The sequence below is a fragment of the Theropithecus gelada genome, chromosome 15 (genome assembly GCF_003255815.1).
Source record: "Theropithecus gelada isolate Dixy chromosome 15, Tgel_1.0, whole genome shotgun sequence".
Lineage (NCBI taxonomy): Eukaryota > Metazoa > Chordata > Mammalia > Primates > Cercopithecidae > Theropithecus > Theropithecus gelada.
Window position 1 is genome coordinate 15,448,709 of NC_037683.1, and position 14,136 is coordinate 15,462,844.

The 14,136-nt window shown below is 38.8% G+C and overlaps 1 protein-coding gene across 6 annotated transcripts in view; it reads left to right on the forward strand.

The window, feature by feature from the left end:
- Positions 1–14,136, forward strand: part of DENND1A (DENN domain containing 1A) — a 544,396-nt gene that overhangs the window by 249,690 nt on the left and 280,570 nt on the right. For all 6 annotated transcript variants that reach the window (XM_025359631.1, XM_025359633.1, XM_025359632.1 and 3 more), the window contains 3 exons: positions 1,328–1,397; positions 6,783–6,863; positions 11,062–11,115. In XM_025359631.1, coding sequence (XP_025215416.1) covers positions 1,328–1,397; positions 6,783–6,863; positions 11,062–11,115 — 205 coding nt within the window. The remainder of the gene's footprint in view (positions 1–1,327; positions 1,398–6,782; positions 6,864–11,061; positions 11,116–14,136) is intronic.

The window sequence follows — 14,136 nt, forward strand, 5'->3', positions numbered from 1 at the left end:
AGAAAAGAGAGAATTAGGGCACATGAAGTGGGGATGGGGAGGGGGTGGGGGACCGTTAGGAGGATGAGTAGAAATCAGCTAGACTAGACCACAGAGGTTGGGGAGAAAAGGGCCCAGTGTATGTAAGCCCAGGCAGTCTCAAAGATGTCAGGATGTTCCCGGAGTGACAGGAGTGAGGGGAGCATATATCTATGGGGAAGTAGAGAGAGGACAGCCAGAGAAGTGGGCAAGGGCCTGGCAGTGAAGAGCCCCAAAAGTCCATCCTAACAAATATGGACTGGATCCTGGAGTGATGGGCATCATTGCAGGAGTTAAGTACAATGTGTGATGGAGATTTGCATCTTAGAAAAACCATTCTAGGAGCCATGGCCAAGTGGCTCACACCTATAATCCCAGCAGTTTGGGAGGCCGAGGCAGGCAGATCACCTGAGGTCAGGAGTTCGAGATCAGCCCGGCCAGTATAGTAAAACCCCATCTCTACTAAAAATACAAAAATTATCCAGGCATGGTGGTGCACACCTGTAGTCCCAGCTACTTGGGAGGCTGAGGCAGGAGAATCACTTGAACCTGGGAGGCAGGGGTTGCAGTGAGCCGAGATCATGCCACTGTACTCCAGCCTGGACGACAGAGTGAGACTCCATCTCAGAAAAACAAAACAAACAAACAAACAAAGAAACAAGCCACACAGAGTGGACCACAGGACTGAGGTCAGCAGCCAGGCTCCTCTGAGTGAAGGGGAGCAATGGCCAGGATCTGGTGGAGGGCAGTAGGGATGGGGAAGTGGAACTCATCTTGAAGTGGATAGAGAGATGGTAGGTGATGGGCAGAATGTCTGTTGCAGCAACATGGATGGCTTTGGGCTCATGGGAACTTTGGGACCCTTTGCAGATGCCTGCAGTGGGAATGCTGTGTGTGTATCTGTGTGTGTGTGTGTGTGTATCAGTGTGTGTGTCTGTGTCTGTCCCATCATGAAAAACTGAATAGAAGCTTTCCTGGCAAGGGTGGGTGTGCTGGGAGAGGCCAGGGGACTACTCAGAGATGGTGCCTGATTGTGGAGTCTGCTTTGAATTTCTTTTCTGTGAACTGTTCTAGCTCTGAGGCATGGGAATAATTTATAATGGACATTCAATCCTCTGCCTTACACAGGCAATTTTTTAAACTCTCAGAAATAATTAGCATTTCACCAGTCTGTGTTTCCACCAGTCTGTGACAGGAGGACTCTTCAGGATGTAGAGCAAAACTGAAATGTATTAGTCCTGAATTAGATCCTGGTTAAAGTTTTTGACCTGCATACTAATATGTCATGTGTTTCCTCTTCTTCCTCCAGCTATCTCCCCTGGTTCGAGGTATTTTATAAGCTGCTTAACATCCTGGCAGATTATACGACAAAAAGACAGGTATTTGCGTTTTTAAAATAATTCTTTTTAACAAATAAGCTTTAATTTTTATGATGAAAAAGTAAAACATGCCTTATATTTTACCAAAAAAGTGATGCATGCCCATTATAGAAAGTTTGGGAAATTCAGAAAATAATAGGAAGGAAAAGAAAATCACTTTTAATTTGCCCCTACTCTCTTCCCTAAAATAAATATTGCTAGCATTTTGGGTTGTTTTCTTTTTTAAGTTTTTCTTTGCATTAAATAAATGATAAAGAGACCCTTAACATTCACAGAGTTAATGTTCACAATTTCTAATATTCCCAAGCAGCCCGGAAAGTTTGTGACATATATTAAATTATAATTTTGCTGAGGCACATATTTGAATTGCTCATGTCATGCTGCAAATCTGGGGTTTGCAAGTAAAACACTTAACTGGCAAGTGACCTACCCGGCTGTCCTGAGTTCCCGTTTCAATAAAGCTTTGTGGTGCTTTTACAATAACTTTTGTGGGGGTCTGAAAATTACATTAAAAATTCATCTGTACCTTGCTGTACTTTTGGAAGAAGTGGTAAGGTAAGGTATCTTCCATGGATGTCAAAGGCCAGTTGGACCTTTATGTAGATTTTTGTAGCCCACATTTTCAGATACCATTATAACGAGCGTGCCTCCCGCACTGTTAAAAATGTTATAAATATTTTTCATGGCTGCATATCATTTTATCATGTACCTTGATTTACTGAAGCATTTCCTATTATTGGGAATTGTTAATTGTTTGGGATTTTTCTACTGTTATGAGAAGTGTAACCATTCGCATCTATGAGAGTAAAGCATTTTCTTCATTTTGGATTGTTTCCTTAAAAGGAGAATCCCAGATGGGCCATTGTAAGGTCAGTGGACATAGACATTTTTAAAACATTTGCCAAACTGCTTTGCAAAAGAATTCTGCTGTTTTCTTAAAGGATACCCTTTACCAGCAATGTAAGAGAGTGCCTAGGTCATGATACTCTCTCATCAGTACCATTTGTTGAATTCATTGTTTGACAAGTAAAAAAGCCTCATTGTTTTAATTGTGTTTCTTTGATTGTTAATGAGTTGAATATTTGTCTATATATCTAATGTCTTATATTTTCCTTTTTGTATATGGCCTAAGATTTTTAATTAAAGTGATCCATTATTATTAAATGTTAAGGAAAGATTTCCCTTAATTTTTTTCTGTTGAATGTTCTGAGTAATTTGAGTGTTAGTTCTGAGAAATGGTCCATGAAAAGGGTACCAGTTCAGTCACACTGGGGTCCAGGGGAGGGAAAGCTGTGTTTCATTTCCATCTCCTTAAGATTCATTTAATGTAAGCTCTACGAAGTCCTGCATTGGAGAAACCTGGGTCACCTGTGCTTCCCATCTTGTTTTGCCTGAAACCCCTTTAATTCTGTGATAAATCTTAGCGTTCTGAGATAGCAGTGTTTCCTGGAACACACTTTGGGAAATGCCGTTTTGCAGGAAAGGGGGAAATTGTGTGTATAATGACTAAATCATTTTTTTAGAGACAGATTTACTCACTGGCAAATGTATTCCGGAGATCACAGTAAATGGAAAGAATAACTAATAGAAATGGCTTCCTTGATCACTACACTCACTGTGAAAAGAAGCTTAGATGTCAGGGGATTCTGTCATAAAAGAAGTGGATTACTCTTTGATGAATGAGTTAGGAGGTCACCTTGGGTCTGTTCATCGATTTCTGATTCACAGTTACCTTTAGTCAAACATTCCAGTTTTCACTCAAGTTTGAAAGGTGTCTTTAATAAATAGAATTGTGTAATATGTGGGCTCTTAACAGGTTTGAATTGGAGATTGACTCACATTTTTTTCCCTCCATATGTTCCAGTCCAAAAAAAAGAGAAAAAACTCAGTCAAACAAAGAACTTAGTACACTTTTTAAAACATGTGATTCAGGAAAGATTATAAAAGGGTAGGTACAACCTACACATATGGGAAATGGATTATTACCCTGTAAAATTGGTGAACCTTTCCCTTGGGCCATTGCTCCAGCAGGACTCTGCCTCTTGGGATGTCAGAGGCTGAGATCAGTAACATGTTTTAGTTGGAATCTATTTCTCTTGAACCCAGGACTCTTTTTTTCCCCCTCTGGTTAAAAGAATTATGACACAGATGATAGGAAATCTGCCTACAACTGGCTTAATTGTTTGCAAGATTTTAGTCACCAGATTAGAACAGGAAGAGAGTTTTTATTTAAAGAAACAGAATCTACCTCCTGCGCCAGGACTGAAACCTTCTCTTATCCAAAAGTCATTGGGAAGGTTGGGAAGCAAGATAGGCTTCTATTTTCTCTCTCTCTCTCTCTCTCTCTCTCTCTGTCTCTCTCTCTCTCTCTCTCTGTGTGTGTGTGTGTGTGTGAGAGAGAGAGAGAGAGGCAGAGAGAGACAGAGAGAGACAGAGACAGAGAGATTGTGATGGCTAAGCATGGGGTGTGGGAGACCAAGGTGTGGGTAACTGGGGTATCCGTTTGGGCCATGGACCCATCATGCTCATCAGACCTTGAATGGCCACCCTTGTGGAGGGGATTACAGGGCAAGGGGGGCATCTGAGCCAGGGAGTAGGGTGTTGGAGCCTGAGGGAGAGAAGGATGTTTATGTGGGAGCATGGTGGTAGAGGCTCAGCATGGGATGTCAGAACTCAAATAGGATCCAGAAGAATCCATGTGAGAAGGGAGGCAGTAGCTGTGGCCCAGTGCTGGTGTATTGGATCCTGAGGTAAGGAAGGCATTTGTGTGAGGGGTTGGACAGTAGAGACCCAGCCCTGGATGTCTGTGTCGGGGAGAGGAGGGAGGGCATCTGGGTAGGGAAGGAGGCAGGGATGACAATAGAAGAGTGGTTCCATACAAATAACCAAATATAAAAAGAAAATACAGGCAAGTTTTTTTCACTTTTGTAGGATGATGTCACAGATATGTAGACGGAGAAAACTAGAATAATTTCTATGTTGGATTGGAATAGGAGCCATTGGTATGAACCCATGGTTTTCAATATGGGAAGATGGATATAGAAATAAATAGATATGTGAAGTGCCTGTTGTGGTTCCATGTGTGTATTATATATTATCTGGCTCCACTGACTGAAAGGGCCTGGCATAAGCAATACTAAGGAGCAGTGAGCACACGTGGTGCCCAGATCTTGGTTTCTAAATACCATTGTCCACTAAAAGAAACCAGGACTCATTGAAGAAATAACCTGATTCTGGGGCTGAGGCAGGGAAAGTATAAGATGAACCTGAAATATCTTTTGTGCCAAAAAGTAAGGAATTGCTAAAAATATGATGGGAACATGTCAGAAGAGCACAAAAGCAGTAAGAGGACTCCCACTAGTCATATCTGGAACAAGTTGAACATCAAAACGAATTAGGATAGTAAAGGATTATAGTACACTGAATAAAACAGGAAACCATGGACCCATGGTAATAAAAATAAGTAAATGGATACATTGAAAGTTTGAGGAATGGGATATTTACATAAAGTATCAATCCACAAAATGGTTATCTACTGCAAAGAGAAAGAGTAATGTTACTGTAGAGATATCAAATGAATTAATCAGTTGATGAAAGCAAACATCATGAGTAAAGGGATATTGAAATCAGACATTAGACAGAATATTAGACAACTGAAAGTTATTCTACAAAATGAGTGGTCTCATTGTCAAGGCTGTACAAATCTAGAAAAGACTGAGGAACTGTTCCAGACTGAGGATGAGTAGAGGGTTATAACTACTAACTGCAGCATGTGATTCTGAAGTGAATTGTTTGCTGTCAAGGATATTATTGGCACAGTTGGCAAAACTTGAGGATGAGGTGGTAATTCTGCATCTCAGTGTTAATTTCCTCTTTATTATGATTCTCTTAGTTTGTTTTCTGCTGCTATAACAGAATACCACAGATTGGGTAATTTATAAAGAAAAGAGATATATTTGGCTCACAGTTCTGGAGGCTGGGAAGTCCAAGAGCCTGGTGCTGGCATCTGGTGAGGACCTTCTTGCTGGGTCATAACATGCAGCACTCAAGAGACACAAGATAGGGGCCAAATTTATCCTTTATCAGAAGCCCACTCTCACAATAATGGCATTAATTCATGACATAATCACGTCTTAAAGGTCCTGCCTCTTAATACTGTTACAATGATAATTAAATTGTCAGCACATGAACTTTTAGGGGGATACATTCAAACCACAGCAATGATTAATTGTGGTGATTTAGGAGAATGCCCTTGTTTGTGTCTGTGGATGGTGGAGCATAATCTTGGCAGCTTATTCTCAAATAGGTCAGGAAATAATAAAGTTTTTTTTTTTTTTTAACAGTTTCTGCAACTGTTCAGTAAGTTTGAGATTGTTTCAGAGCAAAACTAAGCACATGCGCGCACGCACACACACACACACACGTTCATCTGTCTCCTCTCTTAGAAGCTTGTTTGATTTGTCAGAGCTCAGACTGAAACAAGCTTGTAGTCTGGGTACATCTTCTTTTTCCTCTCCTTAAATTCACTACTTAAAGAAAGCTGTAGTGAAGCCAGGAGGGCTCTGGAGCCTGCATTTCACCCCATAGCTGTGCAACTTACTAACGGGCTGATTTGAGACAAGTTGCTTCACCTTTTGGAGCCTCAGTTTTCACATTGTTGAAGTGGGTAGTTGGGAGGATCATACAGAGGATAAATAGATACAAATATACACTTACCAGTATTATATTAGCACAAATAATTACACAGGGTGGGAGAAATAGCATTTGGATAATTCTGTGAGCAGTATTCTTTTGCGCATTTTAGAGGTGAATCCATTTTCAATCAAATAATTTGTATCGCTTTGTATGTCATTATGTTGCTCAATTTCACGAATTAGAATGCATAGCCACCATCCTATATTGCATGCTGTTGTACTTAGTTCATTTCTAACTTTCCATAATTGGAGGCTGCCATGTGTACCCAGTGAAACTCAATAAAATTAATTGAGGGTAATGATGATGAAGACAAGATCTATAGTGTCATCGTTATTTCTCCAACCACCCCCGCCCTGTAAGCTAGGATTGTTTGCATTTAAAAGTTGTTGCTATGGAGTTTAGGGGATAGATTTGCTGAGAGCTTATGGTATATGATCCATAAAAGGCGGTCATGGTAGGTGTCTCACTGAGTAGAAAATGTCAAACTTAGTGTAGGAGGATCTATTTGGCTCTTATGTTTGAGGCATACGCAGAGTCTTTTGTCAAACCCTATGTGAATATCAAACCTATTTCTGTACTGGGGCCAGCATCTCCCCAACCCCCTCAGTCATGTGTGCCCAGACCTCCCTGCAGGTATCTTACTAAGGGCTGAGCCTTGCTTTTGTTACTTAGGCCTTTTATTTCTTTCAGGAAAATCAGTGGAATGAGCTTCTTGAAACTCTGCACAAACTTCCCATCCCTGACCCAGGAGTGTCTGTTCATCTCAGCGTGGTAAGTGGGGCAGAGTATTAGCCATCACTGAGAACCCATTTCATTATTGACAGTAAGAAGGAAGTAGCTGAACAGGATTGTATTTTGTCACCTTTACCTACCCTGCCCCTACCCCCAAATACTCTGATACCTCTGAGCTCAAGATAGGCCAGGGAGCTGAATTTCTTCCTTTCTCTGAGATTCTATAAGAAACAGACACGTCCTAAATGTCCCTAGGCTCCTCTGTAGCCATGATGCCATCACCAGCATCTCTTGGATCACAGATGCTGGGCTGAAATAGGATACCTGGCTCCGCCTGCTTCTTCAGTTCCCTGTCCCAGTCTCCCTGTATCACCCTTGCCCTGCAGCACTGCTGTGCGTGTCCCTTTGCTGAAGCCCATCCTGCACCCTCAGCTTTCAACATTTCCTCTCCCCTGTTTGCCAGGGTAACACATATTCATCCTTCAGAACTCAACTCTGATTTTATTTCCAGAGAAATCCTCCCTTGATACTTCATAGGTTTTGCCAAGTTTACCTCCTTCGCCCCAAGCATCTTGCATACTTTGTGGTACTTAGTTACACCCTATTGGCATGCTTCCTTTTCCTATCCCCCTCACTGGACTGTGTGTCCCTTGAGGACAGAGAGGGAGAGTGCTTAGTGTTGTTCCTGGCCTACAGTAATAGTTTCTTTGAATGCCTATAAATATATGCTGCTACTACATGTTCTGCACTGTGCTCTGAAATACCAATTGGGAGATTTCCATCCTAGTCATTGTCTTGCCAATGACCTGAGTGACCTTAATCAGGACCTTTAACCTTGTGGGCTTCAATTTCCTCATCTGTCAGATAAGGCATCAGAAGAGGTGTAGGAGATCTTTTCCATATTTTGGTTCCAGAAATTCTCTAATTCCCTAGGTCAAACCCTCAAGCCCTTGTCACTACCTTTATCAGAATTCTAAGATGGATATACTTTGACCAAGTATTGATTATTATCCAGGGGCTATTTCCCTTATGTCATGGGACCTGAGAATTTTAAGAGTTTTGTCTTTCATCTTCATTAGAACCTGGTACAGTGTTGGTATTCAGTGGTGGAAAGGTATCTCCTCTCCTAAAGAAAATTAATATCCCTTATAGGTTTTTTCAGAATGATGATAAAATTGAAAGCAGTGTTACTACCAGTAGTTAATAATAGATCTACTCTTTTAGTAAGTTCCTAATTTATACTAAATATGTATCTCTAATATTCAAAACAAGTCTACAAAATAGATATTAACATTCCCATTTCATGGATGAGATTTCAAGAGGAAAAAATACTTGCCCTTCCAAGGTCGTGTGGTTAATAAGAGATAAGACTTGAGTTTTCAAAGCCAGGGCTAACTTCAAGCCTATGTTCTTCCCACTGTGCCATTCATGTGGAAGGAGAGGGAGAGAAGGAAGGAAGAAAGAAAAAAATGAATTTACAGAGACTTTTGCCCATTTTAATAGAGCATAGGAAAGAAAGAAACCTTGTTACAAAAATTCTCATACGGCAGGGGAGACCATCTGGAAAAGATGAACAAATGAGCTTTAAACCTGCCCCAGTCCTTGCTGTATAGCTAAGCAACCCTGCCTTTGTCTCTGTCCTTTTTCCTAAGCAGCTTGATCTCACCACTTCAGTCCATAATGACATCCGACAGGTAGCTGTGGAGTAGCCTGGCTGGGTCACCAGCTGCTGGGGAGGAAGGTCCTCTCCTTCCTAAGAATGGCTGCTCAGGCAGTGTGCATGCCAGGCCTCAAGGACAAGCCATCTCAGGGGCAGCAGGAACTGCTGGGGTGGCGCAGCTGTTTCATGCCAGTGGTTTCTAGGAATGTTTCTGACCTCCCCTGGTCCCCAGCATTTCATGGGCAATGGAGCAAGACAGAATCTCAAAGGACAGCCTGGGGACTACTTGGTTTTGGAATTGTGTTGGCTCACTATATACTATCAATTGCATCTATAAAGGCAGATATTTTTTTCTTTCCTTTTCACTGGGAATTCCCCTCTCCATATTGCGTTTCTGATTTTGAAGGGCCACTCTCATCTAGGTTATACATCCTGAAATGTTGATAAAATTGTAATCCTGGACTTTTTGTCTGTAGTCACTCTCTGCAAGAGTATATTTCTATGTGTCTTATATGAGTGATGATAAAAATAGTAATATGAACTAGCAGTTCAGGGCAATAATAATTTTATATTAAAATACCATTTATTGAATGGTAGGCATTTCATATATATAACATTTATTCTTCACAACAGTTTTGAAGTAGATAATATTCCCATTTACAGATTCAAAAACAGGTTCTGCGCTATTAAGTGAATTTGCTGAGCTACATAATCACCACATGGCCATTTGTTACTGAACTAAACTTCTAGCCCTTTGGTATAGAAGTTGGTATCTCATGGAGTCATATTTGAACCTTGCATTTTACTTTTCCTGTTTTAATCCTCATTGTTGAATTAATCACTTACTAGTTTCCATGCTACACCATCTCTACTGAAATACTTCATAGGTAGTATTTTGATATACACACAGATTTTGGAATAATGCATCGAAGAAGGCTTTTTTAAAGTTATCTATTTTATACTTTTTATTTTTTACTTTTTTATTTGTTTAAATCCCTTTAGCTGTCATCTGCACATAAAAAGCACAGGTATAACAGTCTGTCATGGTGGAAAGAGCACAACTCTGGTTACACAGATTTAGTTTTGGTCCATATTCTGCCACGCACTAGCTGCGTGACTTTTGACTGGCTACTTGACCTCTGTGAGCATTAATTTACCCATTTGTAATATGGAGATAATATCTATCTCAAAATTTGTTATGGGAATTAGAGATAACATTTACAGAGTACTAGACATAATGCCTTTCATGTAGCAGGTATTCAACAAATATCTGTTGAATTTTGGACAAGTACCTTACACTATTATTGTTGTCATCATCATCATTATGATTGTCCCCAGGGCTTTTCATTTCAGAAAGCCTATACAACTCATTCTTCTAGACACCTACCTATTTTGCAATCACCCAAGAGTGGGGGTTGGGGTGGACAACTTCTTGAAATGTCACTTGGGGGTCCAGGTTTGAACCTAGGCCATGGCTAAGCATGTGACCTTTCCTGGCCTTTGCACAATCCCATCTTTAATTGGTCGGCACCAAGCTCTTTCCGTTCCTGCTTGCCATTGTCTTCTGAGTCTTTAATAGCAGCAAAGGGTGTCATCAGTTCAGCCTGTTGTCATTTAACTCAGGGATGCATGCTTGTTACATATGGAGATGCCTCATTGGAAGTTCTTTGAAGAGGTCAAGTTTTCAACTCCACTGAGTCTCTAGTCAGGAGGCTTATGATGGAGTGGGCTTCGGGGGCAGAATTTCTCTACTCTTAGTCATCTGCAGTGGTCTCAATTCCAGTGCTCCAGCAACTGGAGCTCTTCCGAACATCACTTAGGCCTTTGGGGCAGATTTTGGTCACATTTTGTAGATGAATATAATCTCAGATGCTGAAATGAGATGACAGGTTTGGTTGGTAAAAATCATCACTGAGTGAATCTGGTGATATTTTGTTCCTAGAATACACTTGCCTTACTGAACGATAAATTATGAAACCAACGCCTTTCATGTGTTTAGCCATTTAACTTCTTTGAACTGTTTATTTGTTTATTTATTTAGAGACAGAGTTTCGTTCTTGTCGCCCAGGCTGGAGTGCAGTGGCACGATCTCAGCTCACTGAAACCTCCGCCTCCTGGGTTCAAGCGATTCTCCTGCTTTAGCTTCCCGAGTATCTGGGATTACAGGTGCCCGCCACCATGCCTGGCTAATTTTTTTGTATTTTCAGTATAGGCGAGGTTTCACCATGTTGGCCAGGCTGGTCTCGAACTCCTGACCTCATGTGATCCACTTGCCTTGGCCTCCCAAAGTGCTGAGATTACAGGCATGAGCCAACACTCCTGGCCTGAACTCTTCATTTGTATCTCCCAAAGAAGTTCTCCTCTCATAGGAAAGAACTCCATCTACCAGAGTGATGATTTAATGCATCTGGTTCAATCTGACATTATCCAAAGAAAATATTCCATGGGTGTTTCTTCTGAGTGAAACGGTTTCCTTATCTGAGTAAGAAAATATTTTCCAATCATTTACCTGAATTCTGAGTATGCAACTGTTAAACGTTTTAGCAGAAATAAATCACTTTTGCTTTTCTTTTCTAGCATTCTTATTTTACTGTGCCTGATACCAGAGAACTTCCCAGCATCCCTGAGAATGTAAGTACTTGGGAAGAAAAAATTAAATTTTTATTCTTCTCTGTTTTCTGCTTATTTGTTTTAATAAATAAAGGATGTGATTTAAAGTATAATTACAAAAATTATGATTTTTAAAAAGAACACATTATAAAAACAAAAATAGAACTGAAGTATATTATAAAAACAAAACAAATAGAGAATATTTGCAAAGTATAGAAAGTATAAAGACTGAGGGATTGTTATTCCTATTTCTCAAAGGTAATTATATATTAATATGATATTTAATTCCCCCTTTTTAGAATGTATTTTTACATAGTTAAATCACCTATTATAAAAACATCTTTTCCATTTTCATTCTCGTGACTTATTTTTGTCAACTATGTAATATTCTATTTACTCTGTAGTTTATTTAGCCATTCTCTCACTGTAGAACATTTAGATTGTTTCGCATTTCTGCTATTATAAGTGAAATGTTGCCATATAAAGAATTTTCCAAATAGAGGTTTATTAGGGTAGATCAACTCAAGCAGAATTACACTTCTACTTCTTACCCTTGTATATTTATCTTTCAGAGAATAAAGTATTTGTGGGTTAAGTATGAGGGCCTCCATCCCTACCTCCAAAGGACATAGGAGCAGTGAACTAGAGTGTGAGAGAGCAGAAGGTTGATGTTTGCCTTCTGAACAAGCTGAATGACATATCTAGTCTAGCGCTTGACATGTTTTCAAAATGTTTTACTATGATTATAAATAGTACTATGTAGAATCAGATAAAGAATGTCTGCCACTTAGACACTTGATTACTTTTTTAAAATTGTGGTAACAAATACATAACATAAAATTTACCATGTTAATCATTTTTAAGTGTACAGCTCGGTAGTTTTGAATGCATTCATATTTTGTACAGTCAATGTCCAGAACTTTTTGTATCTTACAAAACTGAAACTCTGTACTCATTAAACAATTCCCCATTACCCTATCTCTGCAACCCCTGGCAACCATCAATCTGCTTTTTGTCTCTATGAATTTGACTACTCTCCATATAGTACTTCACGTAAGTGAAATCATACAATATTTGTCCTTTTGTTCTGAGTTATTTCACTTAGCGTAATGCCTTCAAAGTTCATCTGCATTGAACCATATGTCAGGATAGCCTGCCTTTTTGAGGCTGAATGATATTCCATTGTATGTATAGACCACATTTTGCATATCTGTTCATCCAGCAATAGATGCTTGGATCAGTAGATATTGTTTTTACCCTTTGGCTATTATTAATAATACTGCTTTGAACATTGGTGTACAAATGCCTGGTTGAGTCTCTGCTTTCAATTCTTTTGGGCGTATACTTGAATGCTTGATTAGAAAAGTACTGGAATATGTGGTATACCTTTTCATAACTACTGTAGATTCACAGAAAGGAAATTTTTCTAAGGGTTGTCTATAGAACAGATTACAAATGTCAAGTGATCAAATGTAACGAACGAAGTTAGGCTGTAGTATTGTGATTAGATAACAGTCTTGATAAGTTGGGATTATCAAGCATATCCATGTAGTGTATTATCTGTATGATCAGACTGGTAGAAAATATTGCATCCTTTTCGTTTGACATTAATTAATAAAAAATTCAGACCAGAGTTCCCATTTCAGCAACAATAGATAACGTTGATTGAGTACTACTACTCGAAATATGGTATATTTGGTACTTTTCTCCATTTTCACATTTAGCTCTCTCAACAAGCTTACATAGTAACTACCATAATTATCTAATATAAGGAAACAGAAGCCCTGAAAATTTAAGTCACGTATTCAAGATCCTACAGGAAATAAATGGTAAAGTTAGAATTCAAGTATTGGTCTTTCTGGATTCTTGAGACAGAGCTCTTACATACTGTGCTATACTTTGAGCCCATGATTTTTACCTTTCATCTCTCAGAAAATTCCATTGAAATGATGAGCAAAAGGAGAAAACTATTTCCCTAATGACAGAGGAAGCTACCATGAGCCAGAAAATTTGGGAATTTGCATAATATAAAGGAGATGATTACTGATAGTTGCAGTCAATTCAGTATAGACAGTGGAGAAATCCAAAAAGAAGTGGGAAAGTAGTGCAGGAAGAGCAGAAGCAGAGGCTGTGAAGGAGGCTACTGAAGGATTATTTTAAAATGCCATGGGACGTTTACAAGAATTGATCATGTACTAAATCATACCCAAAATTTCAAAATAGAGCGTATTAAACTCTCACAGGTCACTGTCTTTTATAGCAGTGAATGAAAACTATAATAATAATTAAAGGTTTAAAAATATTCATCTATTTGAAATAGTTGGATCAAAGATGATAAAAATTGAAATTAGTTATTATTTAGAAATTAATGACAATGAGGACACTAAACAAGTACCTTAGGGATGTGGCCAAAACCACACTCTGGAGAAAATTCATAGCTTTGAATGTTTTTATATAAATAAGAAATTTAGAAAACAATGAACTTGACTTTCAAGAAGCTAAAAAAAAAAAAAAAAAAAAAGAATAGTAATAAAAAATAACCAAAACTAGAAAAAGAAATAGTAATTTAATTTATTAGGGAACATTGTTAAAGTAAAATTGAAAAATAGTACTTTTTAAAAACTGAATTTGTGAAAAGAATAAAATTTTAAACTTATTTGATAAATTTAAAGATTGTGAAAAGAGAAAATTTCTAGAAAAAGACAAATGATAGTTGGCTTGAGAAATAGGCAATATAAATATAGAATAATAACTTGAAAAGATTAATAAAGCTATATTGCAATCTCCATCCTTCGAAAAATCTATCAGGTTTAGGTGGTTATATAGGTGTTTCAGGAACAGATAACTATTACTTAAATAGTACCAAATCATAGGAAAGGTATGTGTGTATGTATATCATACAACAGTGAAAGAAAAATCAAGCATAATCCCCCATCTCAGAGATCTATTTCTGAGTTTTTTCATCCTTCCTTTTTATGACATGCAGTTTTCAAACTGTGCCACCGGGAACCCCAGTGTTGCTTTGGGAGCCCTGGAAGGCCT